Source organism: Sinocyclocheilus grahami, unplaced genomic scaffold (assembly GCF_001515645.1).
Source record: "Sinocyclocheilus grahami isolate Dianchi unplaced genomic scaffold, SAMN03320097.WGS_v1.1 scaffold146.1, whole genome shotgun sequence".
Classification (NCBI taxonomy): domain Eukaryota; kingdom Metazoa; phylum Chordata; class Actinopteri; order Cypriniformes; family Cyprinidae; genus Sinocyclocheilus; species Sinocyclocheilus grahami.
Window position 1 is genome coordinate 1,292,362 of NW_015505325.1, and position 15,708 is coordinate 1,308,069.

The 15,708-nt window shown below is 37.8% G+C and overlaps 1 protein-coding gene across 1 annotated transcript in view; it reads left to right on the top strand.

Annotated features, from left to right (window-relative positions):
• Positions 1 to 4,377: 4,377 nt before the first annotated feature.
• LOC107591805 (phosphatidylinositol 3,4,5-trisphosphate-dependent Rac exchanger 1 protein-like) overlaps positions 4,378 to 15,708 on the top strand; it is an 86,628-nt gene continuing 75,297 nt past the window's right edge. The window contains exon 1 of the mRNA XM_016281063.1: positions 4,378 to 5,002. Coding sequence (XP_016136549.1) covers positions 4,847 to 5,002 — 156 coding nt within the window. The 5' untranslated portion in view covers positions 4,378 to 4,846. The remainder of the gene's footprint in view (positions 5,003 to 15,708) is intronic.

Consider the following 15,708-nt stretch of genomic DNA (forward strand, 5'->3'; position numbering starts at 1 on the left):
GATTTCTGTTAAATAAAATATCTGCTTTTGAAGTGGACTTTGAGCTTTGTAACTTTGCAGATCTTTTTTATGCTCAAACAGCAACATTACAGACTAACTAAAGTTGAAAAAGCTAACAAGCATAATAGGGCCCCTTTAACTAAAGCCGAACTGCAAGAACTGGAGAAGATCAGCACCTGGGTCATCACCCGCAGCTTTCCCTGCAGTGCCACCTGTGAGCTTGGCCTCTGTACTCAAGAGCTCTGTCCTATTGGGGGAAACAGAAACATCTCCAGCACGTCCTGCAAGATGAGGACTGTCCGCTGCTTAGACACCTGGCAGTGTGGACTGAAGACCCAAACAGCAACTGCTGGTCAGCGTTTGGTGCTTGACTGCCTAGAGGAAGTGATGGAAGCCATGGGCCGCTTTGCCTTTGTGGTGTCCTGGCGCTTTGCCCATGGAATCATCACATCTAATGACTCGTGATTCAGCCGCTATGAAGCCCTGAGCCTGGACAAGGTGCTGTTAAACCCTCTCAGAGAAGAGGATTCTGGGACATACCGCTGTGATGTACTGGACACCAGCAAACAAATAGTGAAGAGAATGTATAAAGGGGTGAAAGTGCTATCATCCAATGGACTGAGGTTAGACTTTGCAAAAAGTCTGATTCACCATGGGAAAACCCAGAGAGCCTGCTTCCTAACATCACGACCACAGGAAACCCGTATCCCAGCAGCACTGTCCGAAACATGGTGCTGATATGGGTCAGTTATCCTCCTGCACTTGTGGGATTTTTACCAAATAAGAGTAAGAAGAACAGCTCAACTTTCCCAGTTTGGGAACGTTTCAAAGATTAAAAAGTCAAATTAGTATCCCATATTCCTTTTCCTGCATCATTTACTAAGTCACTGATGAATAGAAGTGTTAAGAATGAGTTTGACCAAGTTGTTGTTCAATGTTCATGTTCAAACTATCTGTGTACTCAGGGGCATCATGCACTCATTATTTTTGAGGGGGCAAGAGTTGGGTGGGGGGGGGTTCGTCATGACACACAGCAGCCACAACAGCACTTATGTTTTATTTATTTTTTCCTTTTTATTCGAAACATCCCCAAACGCATTAACTATATCATGAAATATCTTGATTCTCACCTTTATAGATAATGTTGATCTATAGTGGGCGATGGTCAAAGTAACCTAATAATGTAATCTATTAACTATGCATAAAAACCTGTCTGTTTACTTAACAGATATGGGTGTCATGCCATAACATATTTTTAATACGACTGAGTTTATATTTAATGTGAATTTTATATCTAATCATAACACTTTCATTGTACAGAAAGAGAGCAAAGAACATTTACATTAAAGAACATTTTCACTGACAGCCTAGAGTTCAAGCACTCTCAAAAACTGCCATTAAAATCACTGAAGCTGTTTACACTATGAAATTAATATCTTACAGATTCGTACACAGTACACACATTTGCACTTTGTTGTTTCTGACGAGAGAATTCGCCAGAAAGAGGTATTCATGCAGCGAGCAAGTGAAGAAAACACCAGCATTTTAGCGATGACTCATCTGAACACCTCTGATTGGTCATTGCATTTGAGTTTAGCAGCTGATGATATGACGCACTGAACGTTCTAATCACGCTGGTGTGATTATATTAAATATAGAAAACATTAATGGCTATTTTTTGTCTTTTGGAAGCTGCATTCAAAATCCACTTGGCTCAAAAATCTGAGGGGGGCACGTGCCCCTTCACTTTGAATGGGCAAGACGCCTCTGTGTGTACTATATATAGAGTGGAGCTGTTAATGAACTGTTTTATGAAAACTGTTAATGAAAAAAGTTCACATTTGTGTTAAAGAGGTCAAACAGTTCACTTCATCAACAATGGGTCAAGTAGTCACAAGTTCCTAATTTTGATACCAGTAACTGATGCTTAGAAATATTCCTTAAAGGGATAGTTCACCCAAAAATGAAAATTCTGTCATCACTTGCTCACCCTCAAAAGTTGTTCCAATCTTATATTCGTTTCTTTCTTCTGTTGAGCACAAAAGATGACATTTTGAAGAATGTTGGTAACCAAACAGTTGATTGTACGCATTGACTTGGTTACCAACATTCTTCAAAATATCTTCTTTTGTGCTCAACAGAAGAAAGAAACATACAGGTTTGGAACAACTTGAGGGTGAGTAACGACCGAATTTAATAGGCAAAAGATGATTAACCATAACGATTTTCAGATTTACATTAAAGAGCAGTATGTTCTTCAATTAAAAAAGGGGACCATTAAAAAATAAGCAATAAAAAAAGAGATAATTAGTATATTAAATATATAATCGTGTTTTTTGTTTCGTTTGTTTGTTTTTGTTTGTGTTCGATTTTGCCACAAGATGGCGCTCAGTCTCCGAATGTGTACAGTGTGATTAAATGGTTTAGGTTACGGCCATTGTTGTAGTAAAATATGTAATATATTGATGATGTTATCTTTCTGTCACCTATAATAATTTAAGTTACTGGTAAACTAATTTTTAAGTTATGTCAAAGCATATGTGTCTACTCAATTAGGTTACTACAGTATGTACAGTTATTGTGGGAAGAACTCAAGCCAAGTAAAGCAGAATCAGCAGTTACTGACACCTCTCAGATGTCAGACAGCTATGAAATGCTTGGAGCTAAAAGACTCCTGCAGGCTAAGAGTGATTCAAACCAGGCCAACGAGTCATTCTTACCCTTTACGTTTTTGCCCATTCATTTGGTGAAGTCTAGTGGTTTGGTGGCCAGATAGAGAACTTAGTCTTTTGTGATGGTGTAAACAGGATGTGGACAGGCCCTGATGGCTGTTTGTCATGCGGAGGAAGCATTACCTCAAGGGCACAGACAATATGAACAAAGACTTGACAGACTCCTGGATAACAGAACAAACAAACATTAAAGGAATAGTTCCCTCCCAAAGAACATTCTGTCATCATTTACTTACCCTCACGTTCTTCTGAACCTGTATGACTTTCAGGACAGTTTTGGTTACCTTTGACTTCAATTTTGCGGACAAAAATGCTGAGACTTTTCTCAAAATATCTACTTTTATGTTTCAGAGAAGGAAGAAAGTCATACAGGTTTGGAATGACATAAGAGTAAATGAAGACAGATTTGTTTTGTTTTTTTGAACTATTCTTTTAAACTGCAGGGTTGCCACAATCATCCCATGCAGATGATGATGCATGTTTTATTTTCTCACTAATTTCACTAGAGCTAGACAAAACTCAGGCCTTAGGCCTGTAACCGTTAACCAAAATCTATTTCTACTGACTTTAATGATAGAATTAAACAGATATGAGTGTTCATGTTTACTTCCATGGACATCATTTAAAAAATATCAAGGTTTTTACACTTAATTTTTGCTTACAGAAGTATTTTGAGCTGTGTCCAAAATAAAAAATGACATTGTGTCTACAGTTCCATGGGATAGTAAAGGATGCCCTCTTTAGAATCTCGCCAGAAGTACTGCAGGTACTTTGTGTCTCCTGTTTTATGAATACTATCAATTCGGATATACTACTCCTTTCAAATGCTGTTTTTCACCTACTATATAGTGGGGACCTATGCATATTTGGAGGCAGCCTTTGTTAACATAGCTGGCTCATAATTGTCTCTGTAGTACCAATGGGTTTAGATTTTATACTGACACCTGTTGGCCTGGATGCATGCAAGTAGTAGGGTACCACTAACTGCTGTGGTTTTTCACCCAAACTGTTTGTTTCTGTCATACTATAAGTGCACATTTGGGCGCATTATGCAAATATGTCCACATAGTGAGGTAGATATGTGGGGGTGTGTTAGAACGAGACGTTTAAGGGGGCGTGGCAGAGTCTTAACTTTGATGGAGAATATCTCTTTGGATTTGAGACTTTAGTCTTTGCAACTTCAGGGATCTTATCTATGCACAATCAGCTTGTAGCACTCCAAAGAGAAAGGAAAACTTGAAATCGCATCATATGACCCCTTTAACAAAATTTCATTCAGTACTGGTGTTTCATGCTGGTACACGGCTGGACATTTGATATCAGCATTGCGGCGCCCATGAAGGGGTGACCCTCTCCATGCAGAATATGACTGCTTTTCTAGAGCATATGGTATGTCTAGACTCTAGAGTCTTCATTAGTGAACATCATGTTAATGATACATCCCAAAAATGCTATTCACTTTTATTTTTATTTATTTTGTAAAACGTTTGAAATGCATACATTCTGAGCATCAGACATGGTGTCAGAGATCAAAAGGAACTATCTTCTCGCTACACACATCTAAAGATAGGAAGGGATCATTTCATCACTTCATTAAACTGAAGACGTGATTGTTCAAGTGGTGCAACTTGCAGACGGTCCCTCAGCGGCAGACTCTCTCTGCAGCTCCCACAACCGTCTCACTTTTCATGTAGTCCACCAGACTGAGCACTCCTGAACTCGCTACTTCGCCTTTTACTGCACGGTTTTGCCAGTGATTTCACGGTTACTGATCGTTTCATGTGCACTCCCATTTTTCACATCATTTCGCTTCTCTGGCCACTTTCCTCATTTATGCTGCAGGCAGTCGGTGGGCTACTTCTCTAGTTTACTTTTTAAACTAGAAGTGTTTTAATGAGATGCAAATTGCCTTGCGGTTGACTTAGATGTTGCGCTTTGCTACTTTTACAGAAGTTTCTTCAGTTTCAGTATAGCATTTTCCCCTGCCGCATCCTGGCGCGAGGTTGCGTGCAGCGCGCGACGGATTCAATGGATTAATTTTCACATCTTCACACAACTGCCGTATACTCTTGTTTGTTTGAAGGCTTCTCTCTAAGGTTTTTGCTTTTTTAAAAATGAGCAAAATAAACACCGAGGAGGACAGTAAACAAGAAAACGGGGACCTCAGCAGCAAGGACTCGGACCGTCAGCTTCGCCTGAGACTGTGCGTTTTAAACGAGATATTGAACACTGAACGGGATTACGTGAGAAACTTGGCATTTCTGCAGTCGGTAAGTAGACTGGGTTCAATCTAAACTCTCTGAGCGCTGCAGTTTGAGCACCCATGTCGCGCGGTTATTGTTACAGTCTCGTTTACAGGCTCATAAACTGGAGATAACGGGCACTGGTGAAGCTGTCAAGCTGTGTTTTTTAGTCACCGTACTGGCGTCAAGAAAGAGAAAGAGGAAGAGGGAGAATACGTGAAACAGGCAGCGTTTCTATAGTGTTGGCGAGATTATTTTTAGTGGCATTTTTATAAAAAAACAAAACATGATACTAAGGGACTGTTTTGTATAGGGACTTATTGGGGGTTTTCATTGATGATGCTTTAAAAGGACTCGAACGTTGTTCCTCCAAGTGGGTGTTTAACTTTCTCAACCTTTTTTGCTTTATGTACCCCTACAGCCCAAACAGTAAGGCTCAAGTACCCATTCCATCATTTATTTTATTAAACACACACAAAAAATGATACTGTGTGTAAAACACTTAAGTAGCAGATACATTCTGTTATGATTGTCATCCACACAAATTTTTATGTTGTTTTCTTTTTTTTTTAAATGAGCTGAAAATCATGATATTAAGCAGAATTACTTATCTAAAACTATGTTTTTATTGTTATATTGAGTTTAAAAACAAATCCAAATTGAAATCAAATGCCCCTTTAAACCTTCTTACACACACCTCTGATTAAGAATAACTGTTTTAAATGACTCTGTTTCTTATTTGCTGTATTTTTCTGTTCTCTAATGGTCGGAAATATCTGAAGTGTGAACGCTTTCAAACCGAGAAAGAAGAGTCTGTCACTTGTACTGCCTTTTTAGTCATTCAAACAAGCTTTAATTTAAATTAGTGTGTATTTCCTGGTCATGTGCCATTTCCTTTTATAAGCTCTGTCTCCAAAAATCAGCAGCGACTCATGTGAGAGGTGGGATTTTCAGGGTCTTCAGGGCAATCTAGTAAATCCCCTGTAAATTTCAGAACACTTTGTGTGTGTGTGTTTGTGTGTATGTGTTTGTTTTTGTGGTCTTTTGATAAGACCGGGTTGTGCTCATCAGCATACAATCCTGCTCAGCCCAAAGCATGTGTCCTATAGCAACACCCCTCCTGGAGCATTACTGACCCTCCACAGTATTTCAATGCACTGATAAAGTATGTTAACAAGTAAACAAATAAACACAGAAAGTGTTTGAAATCTCCAGATAGATTTGGCATACTTGACATGTGTTTTCTTGCTCTGATTAGCATCAGATCATGACATGGCATGCCTGGATTTAAGAATAGACAATCATGAACCCATTCATATTCCAACCTTCCTACAAGTTTAGTGTTTGATAACTAGTTTAACATTAATGAACTCTGTTATTAATTTTTTCATGTATTCCCAAATGCATTTCTCACATTCCACACCAGTGCATTTGTCTGAAGCCTCTTGATTCTGGGATAAATTTAACAGGATCAAAGGAACTGGAGAGGTTTTACAAACATGCCAATGAAGGGTTAGCAGCCTTACAGTTATTAAGCCAGTTTTATAACAATCCCTCATAATCATATTTGACTGTTAAGCTTCTGGAGTACAGTGGGTTTGTGAGGAAGCTGCCAGTTGATGGCGTCGAGCCGACTGGCGGTTTAAGATTTAAGTAAAAAACGCTGTTTCTGGTTTGCTGAGAGAGGATGGGTTCACTTGTCCTTTCTCTGCATATGGGAAGAATCATAGGTCCCTCTCATCTGCTGAGTCTCAGGGATTCATCTCCCTAGTGGTGCGTCTGATGTTATCTGATCTGGAAGCATTAAGTGAAGCACGACCAATCAAATTAGTCCCTGCAGATGCACCTGATGGCCTCTCGTCAAGATATTTTGACACCGGTGAAGCGAAGTGGACGGTGGTGCATCAGGTGAAAGGGAGAGGAGACCATTTCGTCTTTCAGCATCTGTGTCTTTCCAAGGTCCTCGGTGTGAAAAACAAGACCATTCTTGAGATCGATATCAAAGACGTCTGCCTTTCAGTCTTTTGTCAGCACGCACAGTCATGGCAAACAGCATTGGCTGCCACACTCTAGGGGAGACTGATAATTGTTTCATGAATTTGTTTAGATACTTAAGTAAGATACCCAGACAACTTTTATTTGACCAAAAGGTTTCAGGACTGTGACATTGTCGCTACCTGAATGGCTCTTCTTGCATCTGTTTATCTGTGGAAATCCATTAGGAATCTCTAACAAAAGGATAATGTTATAGTTTCAAAGCAGTAAACCAGGCTGTGATTTTATAAATGGCTGGCAGAACCAAAGATTCCCTGATGAGTCCTTTTTAGGCATCATGCCCTATTTTTTTAGCGTCTTTTCTGTTAAATTTCTAATTTTATATCAGAGATGACAAAGAGTAAAGTTTAGGTGTTAGGAATCTTAGAATTGAGTCAAAAGTGCATTAGTTGTTCCCAGAATGACCTGTCCAATGCCATTTTTTGAAACTCCCTTGACAAATGGATGAAGAAAAGTATTTGGCTAAACAATCAAGAAAACCAGTTGGCAAATGCATTTTGTGATTTTAAAATTGCATTTAATAATATTTATTATTAATAACTATGTATAATTTATTATAATTTGTTATGGCTTTAGCATTTTAAATAATCAATTAAATATATTATAAATAATGTTTTAAATGTCAGGTTATATATTGAAAAATTATTTATTTTATTGTTTTATTCCAACAAGCAGTTTTAAATATCTATTCACTTGTCCATGTAAAATTCTATTTGTTTTTATATTTGAATTATTAAATTGATAATTCGTTACTACATTAAAGGAACTGGAACATTAACATAAACATTAACAAAAAGTAATATACATTTAAAAATAATATATTTGGATATAATTCAATAGGTTATCTTTCTACAGGTTATCTTTTTCCATTGTTTTAATTTTAGTTTTAGTATTACATTATAATACCATGCATATTTTCCCTTATTTTTATTTAAAGAAACCAATCCAATGTGTAGTTGACATTTGAGGCTTAATACTATAGAAAAGCAATAAATGTTTTTCAGTTAGTTTTTCTGCTTAAAACTTTATTTTCATCTAAAAATATGGCATGTGGTTGCTTCAAACAATGGTATAAACATCATTGAATGTAAATTGTTATAATCATAATTAATAATCGCAATGACTATTTCAAGGGAATAATCGACAATTATGATTTTTGTAATTGTCGTGCAGCCCCATAATGCAAAATTTAATTTTGGCCCATAAGTTTTAAACCAGTTGTATTGTGAATTACACTTGTTTTGAACCTGTTTCTCTCTGCATTTATAAGTAGTTCATATTAAGTTTAGTAAATAAACATTATCGGAGTATATTTTACAAGAAAAATACTATTTCAGTATTTCTACCTCAAAATTTCATGTTTAATTCAATGTTACTTGCCATTTCCTTTGCACTTCTAAAATTTACTACACCAAATTGTTTTCACTTTATTAGTGCCTGATGTGTTTTACAAGCGTAGATGGATGTATAGATTCAGTGCTGAGAGTTTTCGCTGATCCCCGTAGACCCTCCAGATTGCACAATAGTACTGATGATCATCAGCAGTGGCAGCGGTGAGTCTGCAGCTGTGAGCTCTCGCTGTAACTGCCGCAAGTTCTGCTGATTATGCTCCTATATCCTCTAAAGTGTCAGATTAACAGTGTCTTAAAGCTGCAACAAGTCATGCGTTATAAGCCAGGACACAGAGGCACAAGTCAGCACCAGGAATTTCAGGAATCTCTTCAACTTTCCTGTGCTCAATTAGCTTCGTAGACCTTTCCTCGTGTTCAAGTATCTGATATCAAACAAACACTGGGATAATGTTGCTAATTATAGCTTAATTTTTAATGCTGATGAGTGACTGGTTTTGTCGAGGGGCTTGAGCTTCCTCATGTTCTACTCTGATAACGTATCACTTGAGGGAAAAATAGTTGAAGGAAAAGTGCTTTTGTAGTTTGAGCTGTTTCTGATGACTTTTCTGATGTCTGTAAGACTCAAAGACCCAAGGATATCTGGAAATAAAAATGAAACGCAAGCATTCATTTCTAATATGGTAGTTGTTTGGTTCTGGAGAATCAGGTCACCTGAGCCATAACTGCTCCTAGGGTCAGTGTCCTGCAGATTTTAGCACTAATTTGTCACAAAATACTGTACCTGCCTGGAAGATGAACTCTGCAGGACACTGGCCCTCCAGAATCAGGATTGGATACCCCTATTATAATGTGACTAATCACTCAAGAGCCTCAGGACTGTGACAAAACTGATTGGTTGATGGCACCCCAAGAATGCACACAGTCCTAATGCTATATACATTACTGCTACTTTCTCACATTCACCAAGGCTGCATTTATTTGATCAAAAATTGCTGTAAAAACAGTAATATTGTGAAATATTATTGCAGTTTTGATTGTTTTCTTTAAATTAAAAAAAATATTAAAATGTAATTTAAAATGTAATTTATTTCTGTGATGACAAATCTGATTTTTCAGCAGCCATTATTCCAGTCTTCGTGGTCACATGACCTTACAGATATCAATCTAATATGCTGATTTTAATGTTGAAAACAGTTCTTTGATGAATAGAAAGTTCAGAAGAACACCATTTATTTGAAATAAAAATCTTTTGTAGCATAATAATTTCTTTACTGACACTTTTGATCAATTTAATGTATCCTTGCTGAATGAAAATATTTAATTTCTTTCAAAATAAAATAAATAAAAATAAAAGTTTTGAATGGTATTATAATGCATTTCATCAGAATACACAGCTACTGTTGAATTGTTTGTAGAGTGCATAGTTTGTGGCATCTACCAGCGACTCGGCACAGTCACACATTTAATATTCTGCTATGTGTAGAAATATTTGGGGCAAATGATAGTTTGTCATGGGCGGGGCTAAATAGTGCGAAATAGCAGAAACAGCAACCAAGGGACCAATAAAATGTCCTGTCAATCAATGTGGTAGCTGCTGGTTAATGGAAAAATAATGCTTTATGTTGCAAATCATCAATGTTGCATGTTTTTCATGTTCAGAATGTTTTCATGTTAATGTTTTGTAGGAGGACATCTTGAATCATCTGCATCAGCAGGGAATCTGTGAGGATCTTGTGCAAAATAATCCTCCCGTGTTCTTTTGTGGTCTGACAAATATTGTGAGCAAGGACATCTGCTGATGTTCTCTGTGATATTCAGTATTTTAAGCCGATCGGCTGAGCTGAAAGTTAAACTTAGAAATCCTAGATAGAGTCGACTGATTGGTGAGTCACTGTGAGGTCACAAGCACAGCATGAAACTGATAAAGTCGTCTGTGTTCCCGACTGCCTTGTCAGAGGCCTGAGAGAGGTGTTAATGAATTATATGCTTATTCAGATATCGAAAACAGAAAGACATTGGGATATTTAACCAGGCAATGGTGTAATGACTGTCACCTGCACTTACTAGTTAGATTCACGCCTCTAATTTAATCACATCTACCTGGCCAGGTGCCGTGTTACAAACACTTACGTGAATAAGGTATGCCTGTTGGCACCTCCTCATCTTTTACAAACAAGCTGACAGCAAACAAAGCCATGTGTTAGAGGTTATGAATGCTATCAGATGGAGGAGAGGTATGCAGACCACAGGCATATGGGATAAGGCTCTTAGCAGATGTTCTTAAAATGTTCAATAAACTTTGGATTGTGGTTTGCATTAAACGGACACTTACATAACTCCTCTTTAAGCAGGTTTAAGGTCTGTTTTGTGCGCCTGGCTGTTATTTAATTATTCAGGTGATGAGGATTTATGTGCATATATGAGGTTTGTTTTCCCTCGGATCTCTTTGTGGGATAGTGGGTGTGATTATTTACTTGATTTAGATACAATACTGGTGTTTTCTCACTCTCTCTTGACCGCCAATAGCCTTGATTGTGACCCCATCACAAACATTACTTTTGCAGCTGTAGACAATAGCTGACTACTTGAGAGGCATGTTTTACAAAGAGAAAGGCAGCAGTAAATAGAAGGGCATACATTGGCACATTGACTCTTGACCCCTTTGACCAGAAGAGCTCTAAGGAATTCCTCAGTTGTCCTGAGGGAATTGCCCCTGCGGTTTGTGCCCAGAGGCCAGCTGTAGTCATGACTCTTGAGATATTTTTTGGGTGAGAAGCTCAAATGGTTTTAGACCCCATTCACACCTTTTCCGTCCATTTGTGATTGGATTGACGAAAATGCATATTAATACCAAGTGTAAACAGGGCTATAGGGGTTATGCGCAACAGACTTCCGTATTCTGTTAACCGGGTCTCGTCGCTTTCGGTTCAAGCGTTTTGCATATGGTTAGTTAAATATGAAGCCGTTTTACTCAAGATGCCTTCAAAGTAGATACCAGTGATGATCATAACCAATGTCCATCACATATGCGGACTGATATCCTTTTCACATTTAGATATAAAAATTTAATAAAACGTCAACAATAAAAACAGCTAGCTAGTTTAACTGATTATCTTAAAAGTCCATAGATATTGCTATTATTTAATATGGCTGTTAACACGTTCTCCGACAAGCGGAAGCAATGAGACCTGTTTTCCGGGTTTGGTCAGGTGATGTTCGACATATACCCTATTGTGTCAGAGTTCAACTGGATCTAAATCTTGCTCAGTCCAGTTTGTGAACAAATTGTTCGTTCAAGTCTGTTCTTTTCAAATGAACTGTTTGTTCAGGTTCCTAAATTAGAAGAACCATTTGTTCACAAATCAAACTGATTAATTTGTCGTTCAATTTAGTGAGTATGATTTAGTTATTTGGCTGCATGAAGCTGTGTGGATGAGCATGAGTGAACAATGGCTTAAATTTGGGTCTGTTCCCCATGTAAAGATACTGAATGTAATCAAAAGACAAGGATTTTTTGCTATTTTATAGTTATTTTGTGTAATTTTTGGAACTTATAACAGTGTGAAAAAGATCTACATAAAGATTGTTTAAAATATTGAATCATACATATCAGTCATATGGCATGAGTGTGAATAAATGACAACTGTAATTTTTGTTTCCATTTAGAACTTCTTGTAATACCTGCTGTTTGATTTAGAAATGAATGTGATTTAGAAATGAATGAACTCATTCAATCTGTACTTTAATCTTTCACAAACCTACTGCTGATGTAAAGAATCCGATCTTTTGTCATCTTGTGGGTTTATTTCCTGTGGTGAGATGGAAGACCCTTGTCCAGCCACCAAAGCCACTCTTAGGGTGATAATCAGTGAAGAAATTACAGAAATCGTGCATTTGTAATTTGACTCTAATGAAGCAATACTGCAATGATAAAGATACGCTTTGTGGCTTTTGGGCTGAATGTGCTGCAGTGATGTTGAATCCATTATTCTAGAGGGAAGGAGGAATGACACATCAGGAAATGAGATAATACGCACACGCATATACGCCTGTGTTAAATGACAAAGTAAGCTGATGTGGATGTTCACAGTTGACAAAATCCCATTAAACGTCAGTACACTCCAAAGGTAATTAAACCGTATGTGTTTGTTTGAGTACTCATGCAAACATCTCTCTATGTGAAGTGATAATGATTGCTGTCTGTTGTTGTCATATAGACCAGCTCAGGGTCTACTGTGTCCTTTCCCCCCTGTGGTGAATGAACCCCTGGCTCTCATGGCACCTTTCCATGTGCTCAATCTCTCTTCCATGGAGATGAGCCCAAATGCCTTCCAGATGGCCAATCCAATCTGTACTGAGATCTTATCTGGACTACCACATGTCAGCACCAAGCTTTTGTAGCAGTGCTGTCCAATGGTCAACCAGTGTTGGATTTTCCATACACTCAAGCTTCTTAATGATGGGCTGGTGTCACAGACACATGTTTTCTTGTGAATGGGGCCATTTCGCAGCAATGTGATGTACACACCTACCTCATATTGGAAGCATATCAAATTTGAAACAGCCAAAGCTAGTCAAAATTATTCTGAATGGTTTCCAAAAACAAAAAAACAACCATAAGTAATAGACTAATATAAATCAGCTGGTACATTTGTGCTATAGACAACATGAATTAAATGTTGCTTGCTGAGAATTATTACTTTTCTTTGCAATTAGAATTATTTTTGCTTGGCAGGTGGAAAAATCTCATTAAAGGATAGATCCAAATCATATCTAAGAACAAGTCTTAGGGGTTAGTCATTTTTGATTTGGAACAGTAAGCAACCTAACTACCCAGAACACCCTAGTCGCAATTTTTCCTGGACCCAGCCAGAACATCCTAGCAACCAATTAGAACCACCCACAACAACCTAGTAGCAACCTTCCTGGAACCACCTAAGAAATCCTAGCAACCACCTTGAACCATCCATAACATCCTAGTAACACCCTAGCAACCACGTAGAGTTAACCAGAACATCCTGGCAACAATCTAGAACACCCTAGCAACCTTGTAGAATCACCCAGAACATTCTAGCAACACACTAGCCACAACCCAGAACATCCTAGCAACCACCCAGGACACCATAGTGGTCACAAAGAACCACCCAGAACACCCTAGAAAACTTGTAAAGCCACCCAGAACATCCTAGCAATGCCTAGCAACAACCCAAAACATTTAGAAATTGGGAAGCGTGAAACAAATAAAGCGTTCTACAGAGCCACTAAAAGGTTAGCCGCTTGCTAGCGGTAGCCTGTTGCATTTCAGTACATGAAAGTTCACTTACCACATACACAGAGTAAGGAGAAATGTCTGATAGGACGATGGCGAATGATTTGCAGATCCTGAGCACCTGAGCAAACATTTAATCTTGTCAAATGTGTGGTAAGTACTGCCGCTTCATAGTATAGCGTAGGGGTCGACCGATATGTGTTTTTCAAGGCCGATACCGATTATTACAGATCAAGTAGACTGATAACCAATATTTTGAATCGATATATATGTCTGGTGTAAAAATTAAGAATAACAAGGGCTCTGACAAAAACTGCCATCCCTGGTTGTTGGTTGAGTGTAGTACTCCCACAGTAAACTCTTTATTTTAAAGAGTTAAACTCTTTATTTATGGCAAACAAAGGGTTTACTATTAAAATTAAAACATGGAAGAAATAGCGTATTGTGTGATTATTCTTTTAAAAAATATTTTTTTACTAGTGGCTGTAGGACACTATAGTTCATTTATGTAAGTGAGGATAGCAAAATAAAGTAAACTGTGCCATATTATACATGCATACAGTAGACTACCAGTAAAACTGATACAAATTTGGGTCCCAAAATTATTCAGACCAAGTCTGGGAAAAAACTGAAGTTGAGGTTTGCATGAAGCTGGGTGACAGCATGCCCAGGAGACTACAGGCTGTCATTGAGGCTAAGGGTCACCCGACTAAGTATTCATAGTTGTGTAAATACTGTCATACTAACAGCTGTCTGAATTGTTTTGGTTGATTGTAATCTATTACATACATTTCTATCAAAATTATCTAACATTATCGAGATGAATTTGTTCTGACACCATGTAACTCTGAGTTCTTGTCATATTTTATTACCGTTTTCTAAACTATAGCAAATAAACTGTGATAATGTGAGAAATGTTGAAGGTGTCTGAATAAATTTTGGTTTGACTATCTATTTGATAAATGAAGTTAACAACTAACAGTATACATACCCTTTTGGTTTCTGTACCCAATATTTAAAAAAATTACAAATGCAATAAAAATATTGGTATCGGTACTCTGTATCAGCAAGTACCAAAAATAAAAGTATCGGGCGAGTACTGGAAAAAGTGGTATCGGTGCATCCCTAGTTTTAAATATAAAATTTTGAATACAGAAAAATAAATGATTCAAATAACTGACATTATGAATGGGTAATCATGAATCACTTACTCACTAGATTTGTTCAAAAACGCACTTTCATTCATGAATGAAACACTGCTGTGTTTGCTTTTAGAGATGTGCAGTGGCTGAGCTGTTACTTTATTTGGAACTATTTTCGATGATAAAACAGAGCAAAATCAGGCAGTAGCCTACTTGTTTATTGAACTGTTGTATTAAATCAATATCACATTTGCAAACTCCTTTAATAATTATTAAAAGCTGTCACTCTCCTTATTGCGATCTGTGGGCACACAGAAAATGAAAGTGCGCGAGTGAGTTCTCAAGACTCAAAAGCACGTGCAAATGATACGTTCCGTCATCTGTCATCGCGTTATAAACGAGGAACCTGCGGGAATGAGTAGAATTATTATTAATAGCCACAATCCCGCGCCAAAATTCAATTCCTGCTCTGTGTTCTCTGCTAATAACCCGACTGTGAATGCGGCAACAATGCACTACATGCTTCTTTTCCCCTCATTTTTTTTAAGCTAACCTGAATTTATATTTTGACGTGTTGCCATGAGGAACTTTTAAGTTTCTGTTGCCTATGTAAATGATATGACGATAGTTTTACTCAAATGAAACTGTCAAATGATCATGAAGTGACTCTCAGAGGGATCAGAGCAGTTCTGGAGATGTTGTTCATGTATTTATGTCCTCATGTAGGGAGACGACAGAAGCTGAAATCACCGCGAGCGTCGCACTGTGTAGAAAACAAAACCGCGCGTCTGTGCCATTTACATACACAGAGACACGCAGAACATGCTGGATTCATATTTAAACCGTATATTTGCGGCTGAATATTCACAGATACTAGTCCATATTGCGACTCTATAAGTGTACTGACCTACTTTT